The sequence below is a fragment of the Ranitomeya variabilis genome, chromosome 4 (assembly GCF_051348905.1).
Source record: "Ranitomeya variabilis isolate aRanVar5 chromosome 4, aRanVar5.hap1, whole genome shotgun sequence".
Taxonomy (NCBI): domain Eukaryota; kingdom Metazoa; phylum Chordata; class Amphibia; order Anura; family Dendrobatidae; genus Ranitomeya; species Ranitomeya variabilis.
The window spans coordinates 548,475,421-548,490,275 of NC_135235.1; the positions used below are offsets into that span (position 1 = coordinate 548,475,421).

Consider the following 14,855-nt stretch of genomic DNA (forward strand, 5'->3'; position numbering starts at 1 on the left):
TTTTTAGACTGGAATGGGGCCAATATCCATGGCCCCTTGCTAGCCCCATAATACCAGCCTACAGCTGTCTGACTAGCCTTTACTGGTTATTACATATAGGGGGGGACATCATTTTCTGGGAGTCCCCCATTTTAATAACCAGTAAGGGTTAAGTATACTGCTGTGAGCTGATATTAATAGCCTGGGAAGCTGCCTGGGTATTACTCCCTTCCCAGGCTATAAACAGCAGCCCCAGATGTCCGCTTTCCCTCTGCTTTTTAATAAAACGTGGGGGAATCCCATGCCATTTTTTTTTCCAGAAAATTATTAATTAAAAACATGTACATTAAGCTACACATTTACTGTAGTAATTGTATATGTTACAGACATCTTTATATCTCTATTCAATGTATATATATCAATTCTATCTATTCTTTCCTGACCTGTCATGAAATGTCGGGTTTTCAATGACATAGGAGTGTAAAAATAGGAAGGCACTAGCATGGTCTTTTTCGAGATACGAGGACAATCTCTGTATGCTGCAATTTTCCGATTTGAGCTGAGAAAAAAAAAATCGCAGATGAGCAGGGACTCGTAGTAAAACATTGGTCAGACTGCAATCCAATTTCTTTTTACCCAATTGCACTCTTCCGTTTTTCCTCCCAGAAAAGTATGAGCCGTTATACTACCTGTATGTCCATATTAGCTAAAAACATTTAAATGGGGTGACAGATACCCTTTAACATTGATGACCTTTCCTTTTGATTTGAATATGGGGCAGATGTGCAGGTAACGGCCCCTATTCTGTCGACCGAGCATGCTGTGCAGCTTCATAACCGAGTATTCCCATCTGACACCTGGAACAGCTGATCTGCGGGGGTGCTGGGTGCCTCATCCCCACTGATCAGACATTGATGACCTATCCAAAGGATAGGCCATCAGAGTAAGGCTGCCGTCACACTAGCAGTATTTGGTCAGTATTTTACATCAGTATTTGTAAGCCAAAACCAGGAGTGGAACAAATAGAGGAAAAGTATAATAGAAACATATGCACCACTTCTGCATTTATCACCCACTCCTGGTTTTGGCTTACAAATACTGATGTAAAATACTGACCAAATACTGCTAGTGTGACGGCAGCCTTACTCTGATGGGCTATCCTTTGGATAGGTCATCAATGTCTGTGCCAGAGATCTCTGGAGTCCAAATATCCTTTTTCTCCTGATCTCTGCAAACAATGGACAGAAACCCCTCCTGTGGATCCTCCTGTCTCACGTTTGTCCTCTAAAACTATCCTATCCGTGCCGGACGGATCTTCTATCAAAGATCCCACAGACCGCCTAGTTGACAGTCTCGCCCCTTCAGCTTTTGAGGCTTCAGGCTCGGCACTCTTTCCCTCCTTCGCTGCTACCTGGGTGGCCAAAGCCGTGACTTGTTGGGCAGACTCTCTGCATAAGGCCTTACAGAACAGTGACCTTCCTTCTGACATAGTGGAGCTAGCAAATCAAATTTCCTTGGCTGGCGATTACTTAATAAACGCTTCCCTGGACGCGGCGAACTGCTCTACACTTACGGCTTCAAATGCTGTAGCGATTAAGAGAGCGCTATGCCTGAGGAACTGGCGAGCGGACTCCGTGTCTAAAAAGTCCCTCACGTCTGAAAAGCTGGACAAACTGATTTCAGACGCTATGGGGGGAAAAAGTACTTCCCTTCCCCAGCAGAGATTCAGGCAACCGTTCCAATGACAGCCGCAGGCTCGTTTTCGGCCCTTTTGTGGAACTTAAGCATGGCATTCCTCAGCCAGTTCCCCTGGTTCGGGGCGCTGCGCCGGCAGAGACAAAAGCCCTCAGGCTTCATACAGGCCCAACCATTCCTGAAGGGGCCACTCCACACAGTCTAGGTCCAGGGGATCTAGACCCCAATCATCTTCTTCTAAATGACTCGCAATCTCTTCCGGACGACACCAGCAAAGTAGGCGGACGCCTTCTCTTGTTTCGTCATGCCTGGCTCGCAGTCGTTCACGACGAGTGGGTCAGGGATCTGGTGTCCTCTGATTACAAAATCGATTTTTCCTTTCCCCCTCCAACCCGGTTTTTCGCTTCCCGACCTCCCGAAGCGGGAATGCTCGCTCGGGCTTTTTCCCAGGCCATCCAGTCGCTCCGACAAGACGAAGTGATTGTCCTTGTCCCAGAGGACGAAAGGTTCTGCGGTTTTTATTCAAATCTGTTTATGGTCCCCAAAAAGGATGGAACAGTAAGGCCCATCCTGGACCTAAAGCTCTTGAACAGATTTGTCAAAGTCCATCATTTCAAGATGGAATCTCTCCGTTCCGTCATTGGCTCGATGGAATACGGCGAATTCTTAGCATCCATCGACATTCGGGATTCATACCTCCACATCCCAATCTTCCCACCTCATCAAAGGTTTCTTCGGTTCGCTGTCGGAGAGGAACATTTTCAGTTCACGGCCTTGCCTTTCGGCCTCGCCACCGCCCCCAGAGTTTTCACAAAGGTCATGGCGGCGGTCATGGCCATTCTGCATTCTCGGGGTCTAGTTGTGCTTCCTTACCTAGACGACTTACTGGTCAAAGGCCCATCTTTCCGAGCCTGCGAGGAGTGCGTCCGCATTTCCTTGGATACTCTTTCTCGGCTGGGCAGGTTGATCAATTTAAAGAAGTAATCTCCTGTTCCAGCTCAACGGATCTCCTTCCTGGGCATGACCCTGGACACCTCCCTAGGGTTGGTGCTTCTTCCTCGGGACAAGGTCCTGGCTCTTCAACAGGGGGTCTGGAAGCTTCTTCAGCCGTCCCCCTGTTCCATCAGTTTCGGCATGAGGATTCTCGGTAAGATGGTGGCCGCAATGGAGGCGATTCCATTTGCGCAACTACACCTCCGTCCCCTCCAGCACGCTCTGCTGGACGCATTGGATGGGAGTCCATTTTTCCTCGACTGACTGTGTCCTCTCTCTCCTCGGGTCAAGCAGACACTCCAATGGTGGATGCTCCGATCCTCTCTTCTCCAAGGGAGGTCCTTCCTCCCAGTCCATTGGCTGGTAGTCACTACCGACGCCTGCCTCCTAGGCTGGGGAGCGGTCTTTCGCCATCACACTGCGCAGGGAACCTGGACTCATCATGAGTCTCGCCTTCCAATCAATATCCTGGAGACACGTGCGTTTCGGCTGTCCCTAAAGCGGTTCCATCATGTCCTAGCAGGCCGCCCCATCCGTATCCAGTCGGACAATGCCACGGCTGTGGCTTATATAAATCATCAGGGTGGCACCCGGAGCAGAGCTGTAATGCGCAAAGTAGAGCACATCCTTCGCTGGGCCGAACACAACCACTCGGTCATATCGGCCGTTCACATTCCAGGAGTGGAGAATTGGGCCGCGGATTTCCTCAGCCGGCAAGGTCTTGCCTCAGGAGAGTGGTCTCTCCATCAGGACATATTCCAACAAATCTGCCTTCGTTGGGGTACTCCGGAAGTAGACTTGATGGCTTCCTGGTTCAATGCCAAGGTACCTCAGTTTGTGGCCCGGTCCCAGGATCCCAGAGCAATCGGGGCGGACTCACCTGTTTCCCCCCCTGCTCCTGCTTCCCAGAGTCATCAGGAAGACCAGGGCAGAGGGTGTCTTGGTAATTCTCATAGCCCCGGATTGGCCTCACCGGGCGTAGTATGCAGAGCTGGTCCTGCTCATCGCAGACGTTCCTTGGCGCCTACCAGATCATCCAGATCTACTATTTTAGGGCCCGATCTACCACCAGAACTCAGAGGCCCTGTGTTTGACGGCATGGCCGTTGAATCCTGGGTTCTGACTCAAGCGGGTTTTTCCCGTGAGGTAGTTTCCACCTTGATCAATGCCCGAAAGCCGGTGTCATCGCGCATCTACCATCGGACCTGGAGGATCTTCTTTGATTGGTGCAGAAGCAGAGGTCGCCCTCTGATGGTTTTCAACATCCATACCATCCTGGATTTCCTCCAATCCGGTCTGGACTTGGGGCTTTCACCGAGTTCCCTTAAAGGGCAGGTCTCGGCCTTGTCAGTCCTTTTTGAACGAAAAATTGCTTCCAAACCTCAGGTCAGAACGTTCTTCCAGGGAGTCTCTCACATGGTGCCTCCCTACAAAGTGCCTCTAGAGGCTTGGGACCTTAATCTGGTCCTAGGTGTCCTGCAGGAATCTCCCTGTGAGCCGTTGCAGGACATCTCTCTACCTCCTTCATGGAAGGTGGCCTTTCTCGTCGCTATTACCTCGATCAGACGAGTCTCGGAGTTGGCTGCTCTTCCCTGTCGGACGCCGTTCCTTACGTTCCACCGGGACAAGGTGGTCCTCAGACCGTCCCCTACTTTCCTCCCAAAGGTGGTGTCTTCCTTCCACCTCAATGAGGATATCGTACTTCCGTCTCTTTGCCCTACTCCAACGCACCGCGTGGAGAAGACTGTTCACTCCTTGGATCTTAGAGCTCTCAGGAAGTACGTGTCCAGGACGGCATCTGTTCGACAGACGGATGCTCTGTTCGTGCTCCCGGTGGGACACCGGAAGGGACTGGCCGCTTCTAAGTCGACAATCGCCAGATGGATTCGGTCGACTATTCAAGAGGCTTACCGCGTCAGAGGCAAGCCTATCCCTGCGGGCCTCAGGGCACACTCCACTCGGTCAGTGGGTGCTTCCTGGGCCATTCGGAATCAAACGTCTGCAGAGCAGGTTTGCAAAGCTGCAACCTGGTCTAGCTTGCACACCTTTTCAAAGCATTACAATGTCCATACTCAGGCATCTTCAGATTCAAGCCTGGGTAGGCGTATTCTGCAGGCAGCGGTAGCGCACCTGTAGACAGCAGGTGCCATAAGTTTACACTGTTGGGTTGTTATTTCCCACCCAGGGACTGCTTTTGGACGTCCCACGGTCCTGTGTCCCCCAATGTGGCGATGGAGAAATAGGGATTTTTGTGTGCTCACCGTAAAATACTTTTCTCCGAGCCACTCATTGGGGGACACAGCACCCACCCTTGTTTTGGCTTGTTGCCTATGATAAGTGTTTCAGTCTCTGACATGCTGTTCCTACGGTTAAATCTTGCTAATCTCCTACTGCTTTGCTACGAACTGGTATTATCCGGAGCCAGTGGGCGGTGTATACTGCAGAGGAGGAGCTAACCCTTTTAGTATTTACTTAATGTCAGCCTCCTAGTGGTAGCAGCATACACCCAAGGTCCTGTCACCCACCAATGAGTGTCTCGGAGAAAAGGTTTTTACTTTGAGTACACAAAAATCCCTATTTTTTGCTGCTGTTTTATGCTAATTTTCAGCTGCTTTTTACAGTACCAGCAAAGCCTATGAGATTTCAGAAATCTCATGCACACAGTTTTTTTGTTTGATCAGTATTTTGTGCTTTGAGGGTCTGGCTGCAAATGAGGTTCTTTTTCTGGACATAGAGCATGTCATTTCTTTCAGCGTTTTTGCTGCGTTTTTTACAAATTAATTTGATTGGGTGTTGAAAAAACGCAAAAGCGCAGGTATCATTATTTGCTGCTTTTTTGCTGCTGAAGAACATTAGCATGGACAAAGAGAAAAAAAAACGCACCGAAAAAGGCACCTAAACCTGCGTTTTTTACGCAACTTCTTTCCTGCCAAGAAGATCAGGTTTTGCTGCAGAAAAACAAGCAGCAAAAACGCCCTGTGTGAACTTGCCCTTAATGGGCATTTTTTCTGAAAATACCTACGTGTGAAGTACAACAGCAAACTAAAGTATAAATTAGATACTGGTGCTATGGTTTGCCCAAGGCTAAGTTCACACAACCATATAAAAAATTTTTTTCCAGAGTTTAATCCAGAAAATTGTTTCTCACTTGAATGGGTGAGTCACATCCAACACATGAAAGAAACTAATGTGATTATTCAGTGAGATATTTTTTTCCCTTCCCCATGACAGCGCCGCACATGAGAGATGGTATCCGCCCCCAGGAACAGGAAACCTGTAGCAGAGATAAAAGAAGGGGGCGGTACCTCTCTCCTCCATTTGGTTTCCTGTTCCTGCAGGCGGATGCCTGTGGCAGAATACCTCCAGAGGGTTCCCCCTCTGATGATTCCGGTCTGGAGGCTGAGGTCCACGGGGGGGCAGCTGGGCGCGGTGTTGCGCGTCTGTAATCCAGGCCAAGGGGAGCTGTCTGTTGCCGTGCTCGTCCCCTTTCTGGACTCCCCGGCGGCCGCTCCGAGGCTGGGCCGGGTGCAGACGTGCCCATCACGATGCTGGTGCGACTGAATGGGTGACGAATTCCGGTCACATGCCGGAGTGAGAGGGTGTGCTAGACGCTTCTGGGTGGGAGTCATCCCAAGAGCACGCACACCGCTCCACTCAGATAAAAGAAAGCAGCGCACAGTTCCCCAGCGGTAAACAGCCTCAAGCATGACGGACCCCGCTGCAGATGGACGCACACCAGAGGGGAAAGAAAACCCACAGCCTGCCGTGGTATCCAAGGGGTTTGGTGGGTGAGTGCCTTTGTAAGGCAAAAAACACCAGTAGTGATGGCCTTATATCATGTTTATATTGTAGGTTAAAAAGCCACCTCAAAACAGAAGAATAGGGCATGTGCGTTATGCAGGGAAACCCTCCCTAAAACATGAAAAACGGATCTGTCGGCCATGTATTGATAGGACAGTAGCTGAAGAAAGTCACAGAGAAAAAAGCAGAGATGTTTACCTGCTGAAGCCTCCAACCAAATGCACTGGCAGGGTGCAGCGGATCCGATTAATGATGGCAAACACACAGGTGCAAAAAATACCGATGAAACAACCACTTTCAATCCAGTGTTGGCTGTTTGGTATTAGTGCACAAAAAGATAAGAGATAATAGTCTGTATGTGGCATTATTCACACAGGCAATGCAGAGCATCTGGTTTACAGCCTATTACTAACGCACATACAGGCGGGCTGCCCAGTGCTACAAAAATGCATGCTGTGCGAACAGAGGCTAACAGTTTACAGAGCCATCTTGGTCCGAAGAGTCACCGTCCCTGCTCCAAAGTATTAAAAGCATCATTAGAGATGAGGTGAATATATCAGTAAAAGAGCAGTTAAAGTAACAAGGGGCAATCAGCGCTGAAAAACCCTCCCCTCCCCATACCTCTTTAAAAAAAAAAACAAAGTTCAGACATAGATTCAGAGGAAGAACTGGGACGCCCAAGGAACAACGCACGGTACAAGACTCCATGTTTAGCAATTTGGAAGGGAAAAAACAAGGTTTTTCCCTTCTATGAAAACTTCCTAAATTTAATAAAAAGGGAATGGAAAAAAACTAACAAAAAGATGTCGGTGCCTCAGACACTTAAACTTAAATACCTGTTTGATGACGAAGTCTGTGACAAATGGAAAAAAGCCCCAAAACTAGACGCGGCCATTGCCAGCACTTCTAGAGGAATAGCCCTACCATTTGAGGATATGGGTGGCTTAAAAGACCCTCTTGACAAGAAGGCTGATGCTTTCTTAAAATCCTCTTGGGAGGCGTCAGTGTGGTCATTCAAGCCTGGGGTTGCCGCCACTTGCACAGCTCGTGCTATGGTCAAGTGGCTGGAGGAATTAACTGAACAAATTAAAAACAAATGCCTGAGAGAAAGGCTATTAGAGGCAATACCCTCATTACAGAAAGCGGCAGGATTCCTAGCAGACGCGTCGGTAGACTCCGTTCGATGTGCCGCTTGTGCATGTGCCCTATCAAATTCGGGGCATAGAGCACTAGGGCTAAAAAATTGGACTGCAGATTTCCAGTCAAAAGTAAAACTGTGCAGTCCCTTGTGAAGGTCAGTACCTTTTTGGGAAGGCATTAGACGAACTATTGGAGAAAGCGTCGGATAAAAAGAAACGGTTTCCACTTCCTCCCTTCTCTAAACGCCGGTGGGGTAATACTCGCTCGTCCTTTCGAGGATCAGGGAATAGAGGTGGCCGAGGACGCTCAGGTGATGGATCCATGCGAGGAAAACCCTGGAGAAAAGGTAGGGGATTCCTCTTCAATAAGCCTCCCCTTAGACCACACTCCAAACCTCAATGACGCCAGGAATCCAGTGGGAGGAAGTAAAGGCACAGATGATTGGCCTCGAGGAGACCAAAACATTCAACACCGCGGAGACACCATCACGTGTTTCTCAACGCAGTGATCCAGAACACTGGAATGTCTCAGTAGCCCCCCGGATATTTACAAAAATAATCTCCGAAATGGCATCTTACGTAAGGAAGGAAAATATACTTCTGGTACCCTATTTAGACGACTTTCTTGTTGTAGCAGACGACAAACAAGAATGCAGAAAGGCAGTCACAAGAGTGCTAGAAATACTGACCAGTTTGGGCTGGATAATAAACTTCAAAAAATCAACACTAAACCCAACCCAGATACAGGAATTCCTGGGGATCAAACTGGACTCAGTCGAGCAAAAATGCGTTCTCAAAGACAAAAAGATTCACACCATTCTTCAGAAAATACGCCAGGTACAGTTGAGTCAACCCATCTCTATAAGATAGGCAATGTCACTCTTAGGCGTCCTAACAGCAACAATTCCAGCAGTCCAGTGGGCGCAAGCCCATACAAGAGATTTACAATATCAGATCCAGTCCGAACAGTCAGTGGTTACATACAATTTGAATAGAAAGATTCTCCTATCACCGCAGGTACGGGAATCATTGAAGTGGTGGCTGAACACCGAAAACCTAAAAAACGCTGTACCATGGTCGATTCAAAACCCGGTAGTACTAACTACACATGCAGAGCCATTAGGTTGGGGGCACACCTGTCAGACCTTGTTCTACAGGGTCCATGGGAATCCTCAATGAGAACTGCATCTTCCAACCTAAAAGAGTTAACAGCTGTAAGGCGAGCACTTCTTTATGTACAGAAAGAAGTCCAAGGGAAACACATCACAATACTGTCCGACAACAGTACCACCATAGCTTACATAAAACGACAAGGAGGAACAAGATCAACACCCCTGATGGTGGAAGCCAATGAACTGTTCGAGTGGGCAGAAAGCAACCTCTTGTCCCTATCAGGAACACACTTGAGAGGAACGGAAAATCTCGTGGCGGACTTCTTAAGTCATCATGTATTACGCCAGCGAGAGTGGTCTCAGAACCAGGAGGTATTAGGAAAAATCTGTGCCATCTGGGGCACGCCAGAAGTAGATCTGTTTGCCACAAGGAAAAAAACGGAAGGTAAACAGATTCTACTCCCTCAATCTAAAAGAACACCCAGAAGGAGTAGATGCACTACTGTGCCAATGGAGGTTTCATCTGGGGTATGCATTTCCTCCAATTCCATTGATTCCGATAGTCCTAAAGAAAATTCAAGAGGACAAGGTGCGGATAATCCTTGTAGCGCCCTTTTGGCCAAAAAGGGCATGGTTCACATAGCTCAGATGCATGTCTATTTCGGACCCATGGATCCTCCCGGACATCCCGAATCTCCTACACCAGGGCCCAGTGCTACATCCTCAAGTGCACAGACTCCATCTCACTGCCTGGAACTTGAGAGGGGACTGTTACTAGCAATAAGTTTCTCAAACCCTTTAGTGGACACTCTGCTTGCCAGCAGAAAGAAAATAACATCAGACAAGTACCAAAAGATATGGGAAAAATTCCTGGAATTTTCGGAACAACAGTTGTCAAATACGAGTCAGGAAGTCCCAGAGAAAGAAATACTGGAATTCCTTCAAAGAGGGCTGGAAAGAGGGTTATCTACTAACACCCTAAAAGTACAAGTCTCTGCCCTGGGTTCATTTTTCGACCAAAAACTTGCAGATCACACTTGGGTCTACCGGTTCATCCGAGCCTCATTTGCAGCCAGACCCTCAAAATCGATACCTAAGGTAGCTCCCTGGGATCTAAATTTAGTTTTAAATGCCTTAACTTCTCTTTTCGAGCCTCTTGCTTCTATATCGGAGAAAACTTTAACTTTAAAAACAATGCTCCTGGTTGCCCTGACGTCAGCTGGGCCTATCTGTGAGCTGCAAGCCATTTCTGTAAATCCCCCATATACGACCTTTCTGGAGGACAGAGTAATCATAAGAACCGACCTGGCCTTCCTCCCGAAGGTCAGTTGAAAATTCCACAGGGACCAGGAAATAATTTTGCCCTCATTTTGTGTAAATCCAAAATCCCAGGGAGAACAAGCCTTCTATTGCCTTGATGTTAGACGTTGCCTTCTCCAATATATAGAAATCTCAAAATCATGGAGACAGTCGTCAGCCCTTTTTGTCTCCTTACAGGGGACAAACGGGGAAAAAAGATTCAAAATCGACTATCGCACGGTGGCTTCGTATGGTTATTTCTCTGTCTTACTCCTCCTCAGGTCAGACTCCCCCACTGGGTGTAAGGGCTCACTCTACAAGGGCCAAAGCCACATCTTGGGCTGAAAGGGCAAATGCGTCTGTAGGACAGATTTGCAGAGCAGCAGTATGGTCTTCACCCTCCATTTTCTTCCACCACTACAGGCTAGATCTAGGGCTCTGAAATCTAGCTTTCAGTAGAAAGGTGTTATCTGCTGTTGTCCTACCCTAGGAGTCTCTTCTATTTCTTCCTCTCATGTGCGGTGCTGTCATGGGGAAGGGAAAAAATGATAATTACTTACCGGTAATTTAATTTTCCAGAGCCATGACAGCACCGCATTAGTTCCCGCCCTATCTTGGTGATGGTTGTGTGATGCACAAAAAAAAAAAATCTTTATTAAACATAAAAGAAGGTGTATAAGAATGACCTTGTTAAACAAACATACAGGTGAACTAATTTGGCTGTTAACTTGCATACTCTGAAACAAACTGAGCAGAGAGGTACTGCCCCCCTTCTTTTATCTCTGCTACAGGTTTCCTGTGCCTGGGGGCGGATACCATCTCTCATGTGCGGTGCTGTCATGGCTCTGGAAAATCAAATTACCGGTAAGTTACTATCATTTTTTTTCACACGCACATTCGATAAGTGGAAAAAAAAACCACTCATCTGCATTGCCCCATTGATTAATTTTGGTACTAGTGCTGTCCATTTTTTCACGGACAGCACTCAGACCATAAATTCGATCATACGAACTTAGCATAAGGGCTCATACTCATCTGCGTATAAATCAGATTGCACTCTGACTAATATTATTCACCGATTTAGTGCTCATCTGCAATTTTTTTATCAGCAGGAATCTGGATGAGAAAAAACATTGCAGCATGCTGCAAGTGGCCGCATGTAAGGGACAACATTCACCAATGCAAGTCAATGGTTGTCAGAAAAAAAAAACAGACAGCACATGGACCGTGTGTGCCTATTTATGGACACATTACCATGCTGTAGCATAGAGCACTAAATGGTCCTGTAAATGATTGTAGAATAATACTCGCATGACCCTCGTTCTACTTTTCCAGATGAACATCGGAGCAATGTTTTAAAGGGAACCTGTCACCCCCCCCCCCCCCCCAGGCATTTTTAACTAAAAGAGCCACCTTGTGCAGCATTAATGCTGCATTCTGTCAAGGTGGCTCTTTTAGTCGCCTGGGGGGTGACAGGTTCCCTTCAAACACAGATGAGTGTGAGCCCTGATACACATAAAATCAAATCATGCCATATTCCAAATAGCATTTAAGCACTAAAATCAATGCTGTACAGTTTTAAGTCCTTCAGGACTGACTCATTTTTGGCTTTTGGACGGAAGGTTTTTTCCTTTTTAGTTTTTTTTTTCTTCATCATATCATTCTTAGAGCCATATATTATTTCATTATTTTAGCTGTGTGAAGGCTTGTTTTTCTGAGATGAGTTGTATTTATCAGTGGCACCATTTTGCGGTACATATAACTTAAAGAAAAAAATCTATACTGCTGTTTTCTCCTTCGCCTCATTGGGGGATACAGGACCATGGGTGTTATGCTGCCTGCCACTAGGAGAACACTAAGAAAACTTGAACAAAATTAGCTCCTCTGCAGTATACACCCTCATGCTGGCTGTAATCGAACCAGTTCTTGCTTAGTGTCCATAGGAGGCTCTTGGGTCTCGGATTCAGACCCCAACATTATTTTATACATTTTTTATATTTTTACAATTTTTCCTTCACGAAACGAAGGAGGTCCGATCTCCCCAAATCATCAACAGGTGGAAACGTGGAGTGTCGCCTCCCCGTACCCCTCCTGCACCGTTTCTTTGCCATGCCTGGGCTCGCTTTAGAGGCGACGGTTCCCTCGGGGTCACGATCTCCCCACACCACCAACGGACGGGGACACGGAGTGTCACCTCCATATACCCCCTTCCGGAGCCATGCTACAGCCGGACAATAGCCCTGACCCATCCGTAGGGATTGAACCCATGGGATGTACAGAGGCCCCCCATTGGCGTCCGTGCAGTCCCAACTACATCACTACTGACTGAAAGGGGATGATGGAAGGAGGCAGTCAGTCCCTCTCCACCTCCCTATCAAAGGGATGATGAATTGAGTGGCCTAAGAAGCACAGCACAGTTTTGGCACTGCTACATCTGCGCTGCTGCAGCTGATAGTGAGTAAGCGCAGCGTTCAGCGGCGGCATGAATGCCCTCCTTAGGCGCAGAGAAGGTCCTGGTCCCTGGGGGGGAGGGTGTCCCTATGTCAATCTCGTCGCGCGCCGGCTGGCGCCGAAAGTTTAGTCCCCGGCTTCTGGCCGGACTAGGCCGGGGTTCTCTCCTTCCTCCACCCACCCGGGCGGCTCCACCCATGGCCCAAAATTGAGTCCCTGGCTTCTGCCAGGACTAGACCCAACTTTGCCCTTAATTCCGCCCACAGGAGCGGTCCCCTCTGTGTTTCAGGCTCTTCTCATACCAAACTAGAAGTGCCACTGTGATTTCGGCTGCCATGTTGCACGCACGCACACTCACACACACGTGTGGGGCTGCGTTTTTTTCCTATGCGGTGTCTGGCACAGCAGAGCGGACAGTAACAGCAATAAAGAGCGTGGACAAGGGACATCTTCCTTGGGGGCACAAGACCCAGGACCTGGGTAAGCCACAAAACAAAGCTTAACCCCTTCTCTACAGTACACTTCCCTGAGTAGAGTGGGGTATCAAGGGTACACTATGTCACAGCCTAAAGCAAAGAAGGCTAACAAAACAGTGTTTTTTTGCCTTATGTACCACTTGCAATTCTTCATTATCCCGGGGCCATAATACCCCTTTCTGCGCAGCCTGTGACCCAGCATGCATCCAGGAGCCCTCCACTAATGCCCATCCTAGTGGACCTAGTCCCCCTGAGTGGGCTACATCTCTGGCACAATCTATTTCTTCGCTGGTCAAATCAATATATTGTCTCCAGGACCCTTCCTCAAGTCAGGGCGACCTGGTACGGAAAGCTCCCCTTCTGTTCGGGAACCGTCAGCCAGCAGAGGTCGTTCCCTAGCAAGATCCGCACAAGATTCTAGGAAGCGGACCCATACCACATCCCCCGAGCACTCTCGTGTTTCGGTGTCTGTTAGTCAAATTCCCCGCTCCCCCTCTGAAGGGGTTCGCAGCGAACACGACTCAGAATACGAGTTGGACGTCTACATAGACCTGGACTCACAGGAGTCTCAGGAGACGGTAGATACCCTCATTGAGGCACTCAACAAGACTCTGAGGGTGGGGGAAGACTCTTCTGCAATACCAGATCACGCGGTGTCCTTCAAAAGGGCTAATCGTCCCCATAGGGTGTTTATCAATCACCATGAGTTTACGGACATTGTTCAGAGACATAGAAATCAGCCGGACAAAAGTTTCATTGGGAAGAAGCCACTTGAAACAAGATATCCCTTTGCTCCTGATCGAAGGAAGAGCTGGATAGAGTCCCCGTCAGTAGATCCTCCCATATCGCCTCTCATCAAAAACTCTTATCCCTATCTGACGGCTCATCGATTAAAAATCCCACTGACCGACCGATTGAAAATCTTGCTTTGTCAGTCTCTGGCTCTGCACTTTCTCCATCCTTTGCTGTGACATGGGTGGCTAAAGCTATGGCCGCTTGGGCAGAGGACCTTTCTAAATTCATTCAAGAGAGTAACCTCCCTCCTAAGGCAGCGAGTCTAGCTAATCAAATTTCCCGGGCTGGTGATTACGTGGTACACGCTTCACTAGACGAAGCCAATTGCGCTGCGTTGGCAGCTGCAAATGCCATCACCATCAGGAGGGCATTATGGCCCAGAGAGTGGCACATGGATTACACTTAAAAAATAGGCCCTAACCTCTCTGCCTTACCAGAGCGGTCGCCTATTTGGAGAGAAACTAGATCAACTTATCTCTGATGCTACTGGAAGGAAAAGCAAATTCCTTCCCCAGCAAAGGCCTTTTCGGAGTCAAACAGCAGACCTGGTTCCAGACTTTTTGCAGCAACACAAGCTGGCCCTCTACGTCCGCTTCTTCCGGCTCAGGGCGTCCTCCGCATAAAGACAGGGGCTCCCAGGTCTCATAGACCCAATCCCTCATGGAAAAGCAGGCCAAAACAATCTAGATTAGATCCAAGGGATCCAGATCCCACAGATTCTTTGCGCAATGACTCCTTCCGGTATCCGGCAGACACCACCAAAGTAGGCAGCCGTTTGCTTTTGTTCCATCAAGCCTGGCTGTCGGTCGTTCATGACAGGTAGGTCGGGGACCTGGTGTCTTCCGGATACAAGATAGAGTTCTCTTCTTCCCCGCCCACATGTTTTTTCCAGTCTTTTTCCTCCAAAACAGGATCGTGAGTGACAGCTTTCTACCAAGCCATAGACGCACTCCACAAAAACGGAGTCATCATTCCGGTGCCCCAAGACGAAAGGTTCAAAGGGTTTTACTCGAACCCGTTCGTGGTACTAAAAAAGGACGGAACAGTGCGCACCATACTGGATCTAAAACTGGTAAACAAATTCGTCAGATTTCATCACTTCCGAATGGATTAAT

General features: G+C 48.2%; 1 protein-coding gene across 5 annotated transcripts in view; it reads left to right on the forward strand.

The window, feature by feature from the left end:
- The window catches only part of MEIOC (meiosis specific with coiled-coil domain), a 224,250-nt gene that overhangs the window by 23,004 nt on the left and 186,391 nt on the right, over positions 1 to 14,855 (forward strand). For 2 of the 5 annotated variants that reach the window (XM_077252612.1, XM_077252613.1), the window contains exon 3: positions 10,810 to 10,882. The exons of the other annotated variants lie outside the window; for them this stretch is intronic. In XM_077252612.1, the coding sequence (XP_077108727.1) occupies positions 10,810 to 10,882 (73 nt within the window). The remainder of the gene's footprint in view (positions 1 to 10,809; positions 10,883 to 14,855) is intronic. 5 annotated transcript variants of the gene reach the window in all.